The following is a 14,554-nucleotide window of genomic DNA, read 5'->3' on the forward strand; positions in this document are numbered from 1 at the left end:
GGGGTGGGCTCAAGGCAAGCATGGAGACAGCATGTCGGGTCTGAGAGCCGACACGGAACCTATGGCCACAGTCTTTCTGATCAGCCCCTTCTCCTCTTGCCTGGCCAGGCTCTGCTATGTCATGTGTTAAGCTGGAATACTGTCTTCTCCCGGGTGCCAGCTAACTAGGAGCTATTTACCACACATTTCACAGCACAGAGCAAGGTCCAAGGGTGGCGGACCTTGGCCTTCCTGACTTCTGAAGCCCACATAAAGCAATTCCAGCGCCGGAGAGCTGACAAGTGTTGCGCTGACGAGACTGAGTGCAGAACTCAGCTGGAGTCTGGCCATGATGCTGTGCAGTCCGCTTCTTGGAGCCCTGTTCACCATCGTTGTGGGCTGCCTGTGTCTGCTCAAGCTGCTCAGGCACCGCGGGCCCCGGGAGCCACCTCTGGACAAAGGTCTCGTGCCCTGGCTGGGCCACGCCATAGCTTTCCGGAAGAATATGTATGAATTCTTGAAGAGAATGCGGGCCAAGCACGGAGATGTGTTCACGGTACAGCTCGGAGGCCAGTACATCACCTTTGTCATGGACCCCCTGTCCTTTGGCCCCATCATTAAGGACACACAGAGAGCACTAGACTTCAGAGAGTTTGCACAGGAACTGGTGTTGAAGGTGTTTGGGTACCGGCCCATGGATGGGGACCACCGGATGATACACTCAGCCAGTACTAAGCATCTGATGGGACAAGGCTTGGAGGACCTCAACAAGGCCATGCTGGACTATCTGTCCTTGGTGATGCTAGGGCCCAAAGGCCTGAGTCTGGATGCCAGCTCCTGGCACGAAGATGGCCTTTTTCGCTTCTGCTATAGCATCCTGTTCAAGGCTGGCTTCCTGAGCTTGTTTGGCTGCACAAAGGACAAGGCGCAGGATCTGCTTGAGTCTGAGGAGCTGTTCACCAAGTTCCGCAGGTTTGACTTGCTTTTCCCCAGGTTTGTCTACTCCCTGCTGGGGCCCCGGGAGTGGGTAGAAGTGGGCCAACTCCAGCGTCTTTTCCACAAGAGACTCTCTGTGGAACAAAACCTGGAGAAAGACGGAATAAGTAACTGGTTAGGCTGCATGCTTCAGTTTTTGAGGGAGCAGGGAATAGATTCATCCATGCAGGACAAATTCAACTTCATGATGCTCTGGGCCTCCCAGGGGAACACGGGGCCAACCTGTTTCTGGGCCCTCATGTTCTTGTTGAAGCATCAGGACGCCATGAAGGCCGTACAAGAGGAAGCCACCCAGGTCCTGGGTGAGGGCAGGTTGGAAGGCAGAAAGTCCTTTGCCTTTACACTGAGTTCCCTGAATCACACGCCAGTGCTAGACAGTGTGATGCAGGAGACCCTGCGGCTGGGCGCTTCCCCCACTCTCCTTAGGATGGTGCAGAAGGATTGTGTCCTAAAGATGGACAGTGGGCAAGAGTACCAGATCCGCCGTGGAGATAAGGTGGCTCTCTTCCCCTACCTCTCTGTGCACATGGACCCCGACATCCACCCCGAGCCCACAGTCTTCAAGTACAATCGCTTCCTCAACCCTGATGGCACCCGGAAAGTGGACTTCTACAAGTCAGGCAAGAAGATCCACCATTACAACATGCCGTGGGGCTCAGGCGTCTCCATCTGCCCTGGCAGGTTCTTTGCCCTCAGCGAGATGAAGATCTTTGTCCTACTAATGGTTATGTACTTTGACTTTGAGCTGGTGGACCCCGACGAGCCTGTGCCCCCTCTACACCCGAGGCGCTGGGGCTTCGGCACCTCACAGCCCAGCTATGAGGTGCGATTCCGCTACCGCCTGAAACCCATGCACGCAGTGAGTTCATGAGCCTGACCACACCCTGTAGTCCAGAGTGGCGCCAAACAGCCCTCCTCCTGGCTCTGTGGCACCCCTGCCACTCCCTGGGATCCTTGCTGTCTTGCCTCCTAGACGTCTCATAGGTTGTCACGCTCCGTGAAAGATGCTGTCTCCCCGGAGGATTTCGCCAGACCCTACTCTCAGGAGGAGCACCCACGAACACCTCAATTTCAACCTGCAGCGGGTGTCTCATCCTGGCGGACAAACTGAGCTTGCGTGAGTCAAGCAGCGTCTGGAGAATGCTGCCTCAAACCCGCCTGCCCGCTCCATTCAGTGCCCGTACTCTGCACCCTGGAGGTGTTTTCGATGGCGTCGAGCCATGTGTGTGATTATTCCTAATAAACCGGCTAAGAGAAAGCAAAGGGTTGAAGTCGAGGCTTGTTTTCTGGTCAGTATCTCTTAGCCCAGGGTTTACAAAGAACTAGAACTTAAACAATTTCGAAGACACTCACCGGCTGCTTTGCGTTAGTGGGGTCATGTCAGCAAACTCGTGGGTGCTTTTTAAAGTGGCCTAGCCACAGTTTAAGGGCTCTGGAGCTAGGCGTAGAGAATGGCCACATCTGATACATGAGCCCCTCGAGGTTCCATGCCACTTCCTCTTCTCTGCATCATCTCCTTGTGGCTCCCAGAACACCGCTGAGCTGGCTTTCTCCACCTCATGTCCTCTGTCTCCCTGTCAGATCCCACAACCCCTCGGATATGCTCAGGCTGTGTGGAACTCGCCGTTCATCGCAGGCTCTGGTGACGGGCTTCCTTCCCTACTCCCCTGCCTCTCTGCTCAGAGCTGCCCTTCACCCATTACCCAGAGCAAACACCTGGCCTCCTCCCTCTCAGGCATCAGGCCCAGTTCTGTCTGCTCAAGCCATGTAGTGCCTCAAAAACCTCACGTTCCACCCACCTCTGCTGCTGTTCCTAGGCCTGTAGCCTCTGCCTGTTTCCACATCAGGCCTGACCCCCGCCCCCTTGGTTCACAGAGCTATCCAAAACTCTTTTCAAAGAGCATCTCTAGCTGCCACCGTTCATCTCCCTGGCTCTCTGTTATCTCCATGCTCCTGTCATCTGGGTTGCTTCATTTCTACCAGATTTCTGCAGTGGGGCCATCCCTAAGGCAAAGGCGTAGCGTTGACTGCAAACCCAGTACCAGCTACTCCTGGAAGCCTTCCTCCACCTCCATCTTCCCATCCCAGTCACGGCTTTGTGCCCCTTGGGCTTCCCTATATTGCTTATCCATCCCAGTATACCTAGGCTAGACCATTGCTGTCACTGTCTTGGTTTCCTCTTCCTGCTCCTGGTCCAGATTCAAGCCCATCAGGGATCTGTCCTCGGAGGTCCTGAGGGGGGAAGCTGGTGAGAGGTGTGGGGGTGAAGAAAGGGACACAGCACTGCTAGACGGGGCCAGTGTGACTAGCTGCCCCCTTGGGTCTCCTCTGACGGGATTGTCTTCGCTAGTCCTCACGGAGGGGACCCAGGATCCCCAGAACCAAGGACTGAGCTCATCAGAGTCTGGTGACTTGTCCCTTTGTCTCCGCCTGCCACTTCTCTAAGCACGCATCATGTCGTAGAGACTCCATTTCCAGCCTGGGAAAATTTACTCCGCAGTCAAACATTTTCTGTCCTTGCATGACCTTAGCATCCTGGTGCATGACATACAGGTGCCCTTAGGGCCAGACTTGCTCAGTGTTGCCAGCAGAGCTGTGCTGGCTGGGATTAGGACAGGCTGGGGACAACTGTAGCTAGACAGAGGATCCTGGAAAAGGTGGATCCAGCCTCGCCACCACAGGGCCCACGCAGAGAGGCTTTCCTAACACTGCTCCGCAGCCTTTCAGCCTGCCTACTCTGCCCTGAGCATTGCTGTGACAGCAGGCAGAGGCTCGAGCTGGGACAAGATGTCTCCACTAGCTGTGCAAGCCTGGACCGAGACCTGCCTTTCTTGAATGATGAAGTCAGTCCGAGAGCACCTACCTGTCCACTTCCACAAGGCAAGGAACAGAGGGAGAGGAGATGGACAGGGACATGAGAGGAGGACTGGGGTGGAAAACCAAGAGTCATAACGGTGAGCTTACCAATGGCTCCCATCCAGCCAGCCCGTGTTCAGTTCAGTGGGCAGGAGAAGGTCCTCATTACCAGGTTTTCTCCCTTTTCACATATTCGGGGGACGCAGGAGCCTGGCCTGCGTGTCCCTGAGTCAGGGCCAGAAGCTCTCAGTTGCAAGTGGCCTGGGCAGCTCTGCAGAAAACTCTCCTCCTGCAGAGAGTGGCCTTTGAGAGCCCAGAAAATTATGTGAAGGACCAAGACAATCAGTGGCCAGGTCTGAGGTGATCAGAGGCGCTCTGTCCCACATGTGGGGTCTCCCAGAAATCTTGGCTATGCAGGAGAATCCAGTGCCTGCATGGGTAGCCCTGGGGCTCCTGTGGTTCTGGATCCCCTCCGTGAGGACTGATGGGAACAGTCCTGTCAGAGGAGACCCAAGGGTACACCTAGTCACGCTGGCCCAGCCCCACAGTGTGTCCCTTCCTTCCCCTCAGGGCCTCCAAGGGAAGAGCAGCAAATGGATTCTCTCTGGAGACGGCTTACAATAGAATATGACCAGAGAGGCCTTTCCTGCTGTCTGTGGAGGGACACACAAGGGACCCAGCACTCAGGAGTCTGAGGCAGGAGGATTCATGTTCAGAGACAACCTAGACTTTCCAGTAAGAGCTTGTCACCCCAAAAATTCACAAAGCCAAGACAACATAAAGTAAAAACAACTTTCCTATGGTGGGTTTTGGGCACCTGGGAGGGAAAAGACTTTCCCCCACGTAGTTACTGTTGTGAACACTCCAGTCTCATGGCACAGCGCCAAGGGACCAGAGCTAGCTGCAGGCTGTCACTCCCGCCCTCTCCTTGAGCCAGCACACAGCAGAGTTCTCCTCGCCTCTAAGCCTGGTGGTCAGGTGCATACAGAGGCACCCCTGAGACTGTTGGCTAAGGCTGGGTGGGGCCACAGGGAGCCAGGCATGGCAGGCCTGGTACAGACAGAACAGGGGGCAGAGCCATGTTCAGGCTTGGAAGTAGGTAGGGGTGAGAGGAGAGGCTCTGCGTTGGAAGGAGGTAGGGGTGAGAGGAGAGGCTCTGCGTTGGAAGGAGGTAGGGGTGAGAGGAGAGGCTCTGCGTTGGAAGGAGGTAGGGGTGAGAGGAGAGGCTCTGCGTAGGCCTGGGCTGTACGGACCGGTGAGCTGCTGCACAGGGTCCCGATAACCATAAGCAGGAGTGTCCACGGCCAGCGCTCCGCTCTGTCAGGGCTCTGCTGACTATCGGTCTCTTTCCCAGGAAGTACACACCCACCCGTACACAGACAACGAGTGCACACCCACTTGTTCACAGGCAATCAGTGCACACTCACTCATACACAACCAGTGCACACCCACGCGTACACAATCAGTACAAACCCACGGTTACACAATCAGTGCATATCCACACATACAAACAATCAGTGCATAACCACATATACACAGAGAATCAGCGCACACCCACACGTACAATCAGTGCCCACCCATGAGTACAATAAGCACACACACACACACAGAGACAATTAGGAGCAGTTAGAAAGCCTGTGGACACATACCAGATACACATCCATAGTAGATCCACAGCCACAGCTGTATGTATTGTATGTGGCCCACACAGCACACTGTCAGGGGCAGACATGTGTACATAGATGTCCTAGACAGATACACACATGTCACCAAGGCTGGTAACAAGGCTCCTGAACTCCCTCACCTGGCATACTGTGTCCCATCCCATTTGCACATCTGGGGCACAAAGCCAGGGACTTGGGAGACCTTGGTCCTGTCGCCATAACTTGGGTTGCATCTCATCAGTCTTCCTGACACACGTGGTCTCGGGAACTCTAATACCCTTCCTCCATGTCCTCAGACAAATCAACCACAGATAAAATACTGAGGGAGCCTGGAGTCCCCTCTGGACATAAAGAATCTGGGGCCTCGGACAGACAGACCTGACGACATCAGAGTTGAGAGAGGTGGGTATGGGGAACACATAGAACAACAAAAAAAACCCACTAAAGGTAAGTCAGGCACATGGAGGAACAACTGGGCATGCACATGTGTGTGCATGTGTATGTGACTGTATGTACAAATGCATAGGTGTGTGTACATGTGTGTGCATGTGTATGTGACTGTATGTTCGAATGCATAGGCGTGTGTACATGTGTGTGCATGTGCATGTGACTGTATGTTCAAATGAGTAGGTGTGTGTACATGTGTGTGCATGTGTATGTGACTGTATGTACAAATGCATAGGTGTGTGTACGTGTGTGCATGTGTATGTGACTGTATGTTCGAATGCATAGGCATGTGTACATGTGTGTGCATGTGTATGTGACTGTATGTTCGAATGCATAGGTGTGTGTACATGTGTGTGCATGTGTATGTGACTGTATGTACGAATGCATAGGTGTGTGTACGTGTGTGCATGTGTATGTGACTGTATGTTCGAATGCATAGGTGTGTGTGCATGTGTATGTGACTGTATGTTCGAATGCATAGGTGTGTGTACATGTGTGTGCATGTGAGTGTTGCAGGGAGCACACGGCTACGGAGTGTGCAGAGAACAGAACTAGGTGGGACGTTGTCTTCCTGTTCAGTTCTCCATTCACCAGTCATTCGTTCAAAAAAAATCAAAAATAAGAGGAAAGAGGGAAGGAGGTAGGGAAGAGGAGAAGTGATGTAGGAGGGTCTTCATTGGTTAATTAATAAAGAAAACTGTTTGGCTTGATAGGTCAGAACATAGGTAGGCGGGGAAGACAGAACAGAATTGTGGGAGAGAGAAAGCAGAGTCAGGCAACCGCCATGATTCTCCGACCTGAGACGGACCCAGGTTAGGATCTTTCCCGGTAAGCCTCTACCTCGTGATGCTACACAGATTACTAAATATGGGTTAAAGCAAGATGTGAGAATTAGCCAATAAGAGGCCAGAACTAATGGGCCAGGCAGTATTTAAATGAATACAGTTTCCGTGTAATTATTTCAGGTGTAAACTAGCCAGGGAGCCAGGATCCTGGCCTGCTCACCTCTTCAGTACAGAGAAGGAAGGAAGGGAGGGAGGGAGGGAGGGAGGGAGGGAGGGAGGGAGGGAGGGAAAGAAAATGAAGGGGGGGCGTGGGGAGTAGAGATCCCCTTCCGGCTATTTTCAGTTTGACAGGACATAGAATCTAACTTGTGGTGGGCATGTGTGGAGTTCGTAGACTGGCTGAGCAGGAAGGTGAGGTAAGAAGGCTGCCCTGACTGCGGGTGGCACCATCCTGTGGCCAGGGTAGCAATGAACAAAAGGGAGAAACCGAGCTGAGCACAGTGTCCATCTCTCTCTGCCTCCTGACTGGGTGCGATCTGACTTCCCCTATGAGGGACAGTACCTCAAACTGTGAACCCAAGTAAACCCTTCCTTCCTTCAGCCACTTTCTCTTCACGAGAAAATGAACGAATGTGCCCCCTGAAGTACTCCCTGAGCATCTGCTATAGGCCACGCCCTGGGAGCAGCGTGTGAGCTGAAGACTTACAAATGAGCACCTCCGCCGCTGTCTGGGAACGCAGCCATCCACCATCCTGCCCTCCACTTCACTTACATGGGGTTTCTTTCCTGTGCCGCGCTGTGCTTTCTCTTCATTGTGCTATAAGGGGTGAGCCGTCTGTGAGGGGTTCTGTGGGGCTGGGGAAGCCTTGGGGACTGAAGGCTCCCTGGAGAAGGAAGCCTGCATTGGGCAGGGTGGCAGGGAGCATGCTAATAAAGGCAGGGATCCACACGGGGGCGGGGCAGAGTGGAGCTGCCGCAGGTGTTAAGGTGTTAAGGTGAAGCCAGCACTGGGGAGTTGTCAGCTCACTTCACTTCTTGACAACCAGACCTCACATCCTCCCGTTTTAGTTTCATGCTCTATCCAGTAAGTCCCGGTTGCCTACGTCCCACTGACTTTGCCTAGGTCACATGTCTGTCCCCAAAGAATCATGTGACCATGAAGATCTAAAATTGTAATGGCTCTATGCATTAGTCAGCTTCCTGCTGCTGCAACAAAAGACCCAAGGTCATCAATGACCAAAGAGAAAGGATTTCGGCTCAGCATCGGGAGGCTGTAGTCCTGTAGCTTTGGGATGCTGGCGGTTGGGCCAGATGGCAACACACAGAATGAGCACACGCAAAGGGAGACACTGGTGAGGGCAAAGGTTCAGGCTCCTGAAGGCGTAAGTCACAAACAATGCCACACCAATTCGGGGTTATGATTATTAGGGTGGTATTTATTTAAAGGGGAAAAAACTTACAGATCACTGTCCCAGCCAACAGCCCTCTTCGCAACCAGGAAAGGAGTCTAGTTGCAGGCGGAGCAGGAAGTGAAGAGAGAGAGAAGAGGGAAGTGGCCGCTTTTTTAAAGGGAGAGAAACCACGCCCCAGTGGGCTGGTACCTCAGTGGTGATAGGCTGGAGGAGTGGGAGGACCTCCCGCAACACCTCCCCCTTTTGTTTAAATAAGAGAGTTCTAAACCTACTATGAAATTATATACAATAAGTACAAATATCCTATTCTAACTAGCTTAGGTCTTGTATAATAAATAACTTGGCCAAGTCATGAGAGAAAGTAACTACATTTATATAGTCTTCAACCCCATCGAAGATCTGAGAAGGGAAATAATGTTACCTGGGTAATTAGGAAGTTCAGTAAAACAACTTCCAAAACATGCAACAAATTACAGAGACAACTAGCTACCTGGGCAATCACCCAAAGTCACATTAGCAGCGTTGAAGCAACCAACTTTGGCTAAGGCCTAACATAACTGACATACCATTTTCTAAGGCAAGCAACTTTTCAAAACTATCTTACCCTGTCTTGGCAGGATATGACAGTCCTGTTTTATCCATTGATGCATGCTCTGTATCTTTGTCAGTTGTTGAGGTATGGGCATTTCTTTGCCCAAACGCCAGTTCTGCCAAAAAGAAAGGCTCCAGGTGGAGTGTCTTTGGTGCTCAACATTCTCTCGGGAATAGAGTGGTGTTGCCAGGAGCAATTGTGTCTCACTACCACAAAACTGAGTTAGATTAAAGGCCATTTTCTACAGCTCTTTGAAGAAGTTGAAGATTATCTATCTATACTGAGTATAATCTCTATATATCTAAAGAACCTGATTAGTCTATTATAAATGACAAACTTGGATGACTATTAGTCTATATAATTCTCAATATCTATCTAACTTAAAGACTAAGACAATAAACGACTGTGAAACAAATGAGGACAATGACCTCCAAATATAAACAATGTACAAATAAACATTGCAGTAGGTAAATATATATCAATACACAATCATTATATAAGTATCTTAATCAGAGGTAGAAATGTACACTGCAATATGGTAAATATATACAATACATATATATATATATCAATACAATATATGTCAATACATAAAAAAATGTTTTAAACAGAGGTAGAAACATGCATGCGTACAATAGTCAATATAATTTAACTTTGTATCAATATACAAGAATCTATAGCAATGTATTTGTCTAAAAACAGTAACTCACAATTACAAATCTATTATCCCATCATCCCTCTTTTTTTTTTTTTCAAAATGATCCCTGAGCGTATAAAATTCCTCCCCCAACCCTCAATCGTATACTAATTATAATCGACCCCTAAATGATGTCCCTAAACCCAAGGGCAAGTTTTATTGGGAAAGGGGACGTCGTCCTCTAGAATTACTTCCAGCTGTCATGGGGGCGACGTTCTTTCTGGGGGATCCTGTGAAAGTGAAATGATGGTTAAATTTCAAGATCAATGTCTTTTAAAATTGCCAATAGTCTCTGAGTATTTTGTGCAGGTCTGGCCAAAATGTTGTATAAGATGTGCACCATTTCAGCTAACCAAGTTGGAACTGTCTTGTGCAGCTGGTACCAAAAGCAGGTCTTGTAGTAGCGCTATCAGTATCATGACGTCATATCAACCAGGTGGAGTTGTTGTTATGGGGCCCCATCTTCTTCCTGGAAACTTCAAATGTCACTTCAGGAAAAACTCATTGTTCATTATGAAAAACTTAAACATTAATCATATAGACATATATAGACATATATATATATTCAATGAAAGACATGATAGATATATTCAATGAAAAGTATGATAGATATGAAGAAAAGCAAAGATGTTTTCTAAACTCATATTTCTTTCTGTCCCATATCATGGCTCTTGACATGAGACAGAAACTCCAGAAACTCTGGGTTTTTCTCTTACTAACAGGCTTGGAATTGGAGAGGGACTGAGCCAGAGTCCAACTTCAAAACCAGCTTTATAAATTTAGAAATATGGTTTAATATTACTTACACAATCCATTCAGTTGTCTTGATATTTCCTATTGGGCAGGTATTTTTCCATCTGTCAGTATCCAAACATCCAGGGTCCCTTGAATTTCTCAAAGATGAGTGTTTTCCTGTGGAGATAAGAACAGAACCCTGCCCCCATTCTATGTTTTTCTTACCACCTGTATGAATATCATCATTGTGGATGAGTTGTCATTTCTCCTTTCCAAGAGGTTTCTCCTCTTCAAATCGAAACTTTATTAATTTTGATGGTATCCACAATTTTTCTTCTCCTGTGGAAACAAGAGCAAAACCCCTTCCCCAACGTAGCACATCTCCTGGCTTCCACTGAGAGGTCAGCACATCTTTGAAATAAATCGGTTGATTTAGTTCAGCAGACTTTTCCATTATCCAATGTCTTTCTGCTGCTGTCGTTCCTTTCTCATTAGCGTTAAGAAAATTCAAGGTTAATAAAGCATTATGTAATCTATTTCTGGGGGTATTTTCAGTCCCTTTCTGTTTGTTCAGCATATCCTTTATAGTACGATTTGATCTTTCTATAACTGCCTGACCTGTAGGATTATTTGGTATACCTGTAATGTGTTTTATATTATAATAATCAAAAAAGCGTTTCATTTTCTTAGATACATATGCTGGACCATTATCTGTCTTTATTTGCGCAGGTATACCCATGATGGCCATAACTTCCAATAAATGTGTGATTACTGAATCAGCCTTTTCTGAGCTCAGGGCAGTAGCCCATTGAAAACCTGAATACGTGTCTATGGTGTGGTGTACATATTTTAATTTACCAAATTCCATAAAGTGGAACACATCCATCTGCCAGATTTCATTTCTCTTAGTACCCTTTGGGTTACTCCCTGCAGGCAACGGTGTTTGATTATAGAAAGAACAAGTAGGGCATCTCTTTATAATGTCCTTAGCTTGTTGCCAAGTAATGGAAAATTCTTTCTTTAGGCCTTTACTATTGACATGATGCTTCTTATGAAATTCCGAGGCCTGCAACACACTTCCAATCAATAATTGATCAATCTCAGCATTGCCTTGGGCTAGAGGACCAGGCAGACCTGTATGGGACCGGATGTGTGTTATGTACATCGGACAAAGCCTGTTCCTGATTATGTCTTGTACCTGGATAAACAATGAAGTCAACTCTGTGTCATCTGGTATAAATTCAGCGGTTTCAATATGCAAGATAACTCTTTCTGCATATTGTGAATCTGTAACTATATTAAGAGGTTCTTTAAAATCCCTTAGCACCATAAGAATGGCATATAATTCTGCCTTCTGGACAGAATTATAAGGGCTTTGTTCCACCTTACTCAATTCATCTGACTTGTAACCTGCTTTCCCTGATTTATTTGCATCAGTATAGAACGTACGGGCTCCAGTTATTGGAGCATCACGTACAATTCTAGGAAGAATCCAAGAAGTTCTTTTTATGAGATTAAGTCTATCACTTTTGGGATAGTTGCTATTAATTTCTCCCAAAAAGTTAGCACAAGCTCTTTGCCATGGTTCATTGTCTTCCCATAACTTTTTTATTTCTTCAGTAGTAAAAGGCACTATAATTTCTGCTGGGTCTATACCTGCTAGTTGACGAAGTCTCAGCTTACCTTTTATAATTAATTCAGAGACCTTTTCCACATAAGTTTTTAATTTTTTACTTGGTTTATTAGGTATAAATATCCACTCTAAAATAATATCTTCCCTCTGCATTAGAATCCCTGTAGGAGAAATTCTGGAAGGCAATATGACTAGGATGCAGCTAAGATTTGGGTTCACCCTATCCACATGTGCCTCCTGTAATTTTTCCTCAATCATTGTCAGTTCCTTTTCTGCTTCAGCTGTCAGTTCTCTTGGACTATTCAAATCTTTATCACCATCTAAGGTTTTGTTTAAATGAACTATTAGATCAGGTGTTATCCCAACAGCTGGTCGTAGACTGGAAATGTCTCCTAACAATCTTTGGAAGTCATTAAGAGTCTTTAACCGGTCTCTCCTAATTTGTGCCTTTTGCGTTTTAATTTTCTCTAACCCTATTCTGTAACCTAGGTAATTAATAGAATTTCCTCTTTGAATCTTTTCAGGGGCAATTTGTAATCCCCACCTAGGCAAGACTTTCTTTACTTCTTCAAACATCCTTTCTAAAGTATCTTTATTTGAATCAGATAATAAGATGTCATCCATGTAATGATAAATGATGGACTTGGGGAATTGTTTACGAATTATTTCCAATGGCTTACTTACAAAATATTGGCACAGTGTAGGACTATTGAGCATACCCTGTGGGAGGACAGTCCACTGATATCTCCTATTAGGCTGAGAATTATTATAAGTAGGCACTGTGAAGGCAAATTTTTCTCTATCCTTTTCTTGTAACGGTATAGTGAAAAAACAATCTTTCAAATCAATAACTATAAGAGGCCATCCTTTTGGTAACAGAGAAGGCAAAGGAATTCCAGATTGTAGTGGGCCCATAGGTTGAATTACTTTGTTGACAGCTCTTAGATCTGTCACCATTCTCCATTTACCAGATTTCTTTTTTACAACAAACACAGGAGAATTCCAAGGGCTGGTTGATTCTTCAATATGGTGAGCATCTAGTTGCTCTTGCACCAGCTGTTCCAATGCCTGTAGTTTATCTTCAGTTAGAGGCCATTGTTTGGTCCATATTGGCTTCTCAGTTAGCCATTTTAAAGGTAGGGCCGTTGGTACCTCTAAAGGTTTGGTATTTGCTGTATGTTCTTGTACAGCCTGAATGGCTGGTGACCTTTTTCCATAATACCTCATCATATCCTTCCCAGAATTATGAGTTCCTGGAAATACAGGAATGTTAATCTGGGTATTCCATTGCTGTAGCAGGTCACGGCCCCATAAATTTATGGCAATATTGGCTATATATGGCCTTAGTCTTCCTATTTGCCCTTCGGGCCCTATGCATTCAACCCATCTTGTGCTTTGTTTTACACGAGATAGGGTTCCAATTCCTAGGAACTGAACATCTACCTCTTGAAGAGGCCAATTCGGATGCCAAGATTCTGGGGTAATGATACTTACATCCGCACCTGTGTCTAATAAGCCTTCAATAAAAGTGCCATTTATACAGACTCTTAGCTTTGGTCTTTGATCATTAATAGAAGTCTGCCGAAATATACGTTTACTCTGCCCTATTGGGTTTTTTGACTCATCCTCCACACGTAATTCTTCATTTAGACCAGTATTACTTTTTACAGCAGAAATTGGAGCTTTTAATTTTCTTGGTGAGGCACGTTCTCCACTGTGACTGGGAATGACTGGGCCACTGTTGGCTTGGGGGCCTGCAAGAGGCCCCCCAAGGAGTTTCCCGATGATATCGGATTGCCCCGTCTGTCTGTTGTTGACCTACATTCGTTGGACCAATGCCTGCCTTTACCGCATCTCCTACATATACCTGAAGGCCGAGGTCTCCTATTTTTGTCATTCCCAGAAGAGATATTATTCCTAGAAATTCTTTGCCTGCAATTCCTTTGCAAATGTCCTAATTTACCACAATTAAAACACCTGGCAGTTTGATGTCTCCTCATTGCTTTGGAAATCGCTTCTCCTACCCAAGATTCATCATTATAGCTAAACGTCTCAACATTCATCGTATGCTGAATCCATTCATCCATAGGTGCTGATCTAGACTTTAAAGGCCCAATTATCTTTTTGCATTCTATGTTTGCATTCTCAAAAGCTAGAGATTCAAGAAGTATTCGTCTAGCTTCTGGGTCTGTTACCCCTATGTCCAGAGCCTTAATTAATCTTTGCAAAAAGTCAATAAAGGGTTCTCTCTGTCCCTGCCTAATTCTGGTATATGATTCAACCCTTTTTGCTGGATCTTGTATCCTATTCCAAGCATTTAAAGCTGCTTGGTGACATAGACACAGTACTTCATCGTCATAAAGAGCTTGGACCTGTGGATCAGCATATTCTCCTGCACCAAGAATTTGATCTTGGGAAACCTCAATACCTTTTGCTCTTCCTTGCTGTTCCATATGTTTGGATTCTTCTCTGAAATAAATTCCGAACATCAAGGAAGGTCCATTATCTAAAACTGCAGACACTAACTGATGGAAATCATGGGGGGTAGCTCTAGCATTAGAAGCCCAAGTCCTTATCATTTCCTTTACATATGCATTGTGCAAGCCAAAATTAACAACAGCTTGCTTAATTTCTTTCAGATCATTCATTGCTATTGGCGTCCATCTAGCTTCTCTGACTCCCTTTGAGCCTTTAGAAGTTGATGCTTTTTCAGAATTAAGTATAGGGTATGTCGCTAGAACCCTGGGTAAGCCAGTTC

The 14,554-nt window shown here is 46.8% G+C and overlaps 1 protein-coding gene across 1 annotated transcript; it reads left to right on the forward strand.

The window, feature by feature from the left end:
* The first annotated feature begins 245 nt into the window (after positions 1-245).
* On the forward strand, positions 246-2,238 carry LOC121464432 (7-alpha-hydroxycholest-4-en-3-one 12-alpha-hydroxylase). Its single transcript, XM_041677413.1, has 2 exons — positions 246-1,834; positions 1,949-2,238. Exons 1-2 carry the CDS (start codon positions 329-331, stop codon positions 2,084-2,086), a joined length of 1,644 nt encoding a protein of 547 aa, XP_041533347.1. The 5' UTR covers positions 246-328; the 3' UTR covers positions 2,087-2,238.
* The last annotated feature ends 12,316 nt before the right edge of the window (positions 2,239-14,554 follow it).

This window comes from Microtus oregoni, unplaced genomic scaffold, assembly GCF_018167655.1.
Source record: "Microtus oregoni isolate MIOR12 unplaced genomic scaffold, Mior012 000028F_ref0000031, whole genome shotgun sequence".
NCBI lineage: Eukaryota > Metazoa > Chordata > Mammalia > Rodentia > Cricetidae > Microtus > Microtus oregoni.

What these genes read in the sequence shown, in the direction of transcription:
- LOC121464432 (XM_041677413.1), top strand. Translation starts at nt 329, where the DNA reads ATGATGCTGTGCAGTCCGCTTCTTGGAGCCCTGTTCACCATCGTTGTG. An exon ending in GCCTGAAACCCATGCACGCA is followed by an intron (nt 1,835 to 1,948) that starts GTGAGTTCATGA and finishes CTTGCCTCCTAG; the next exon opens with ACGTCTCATAGGTTGTCACG.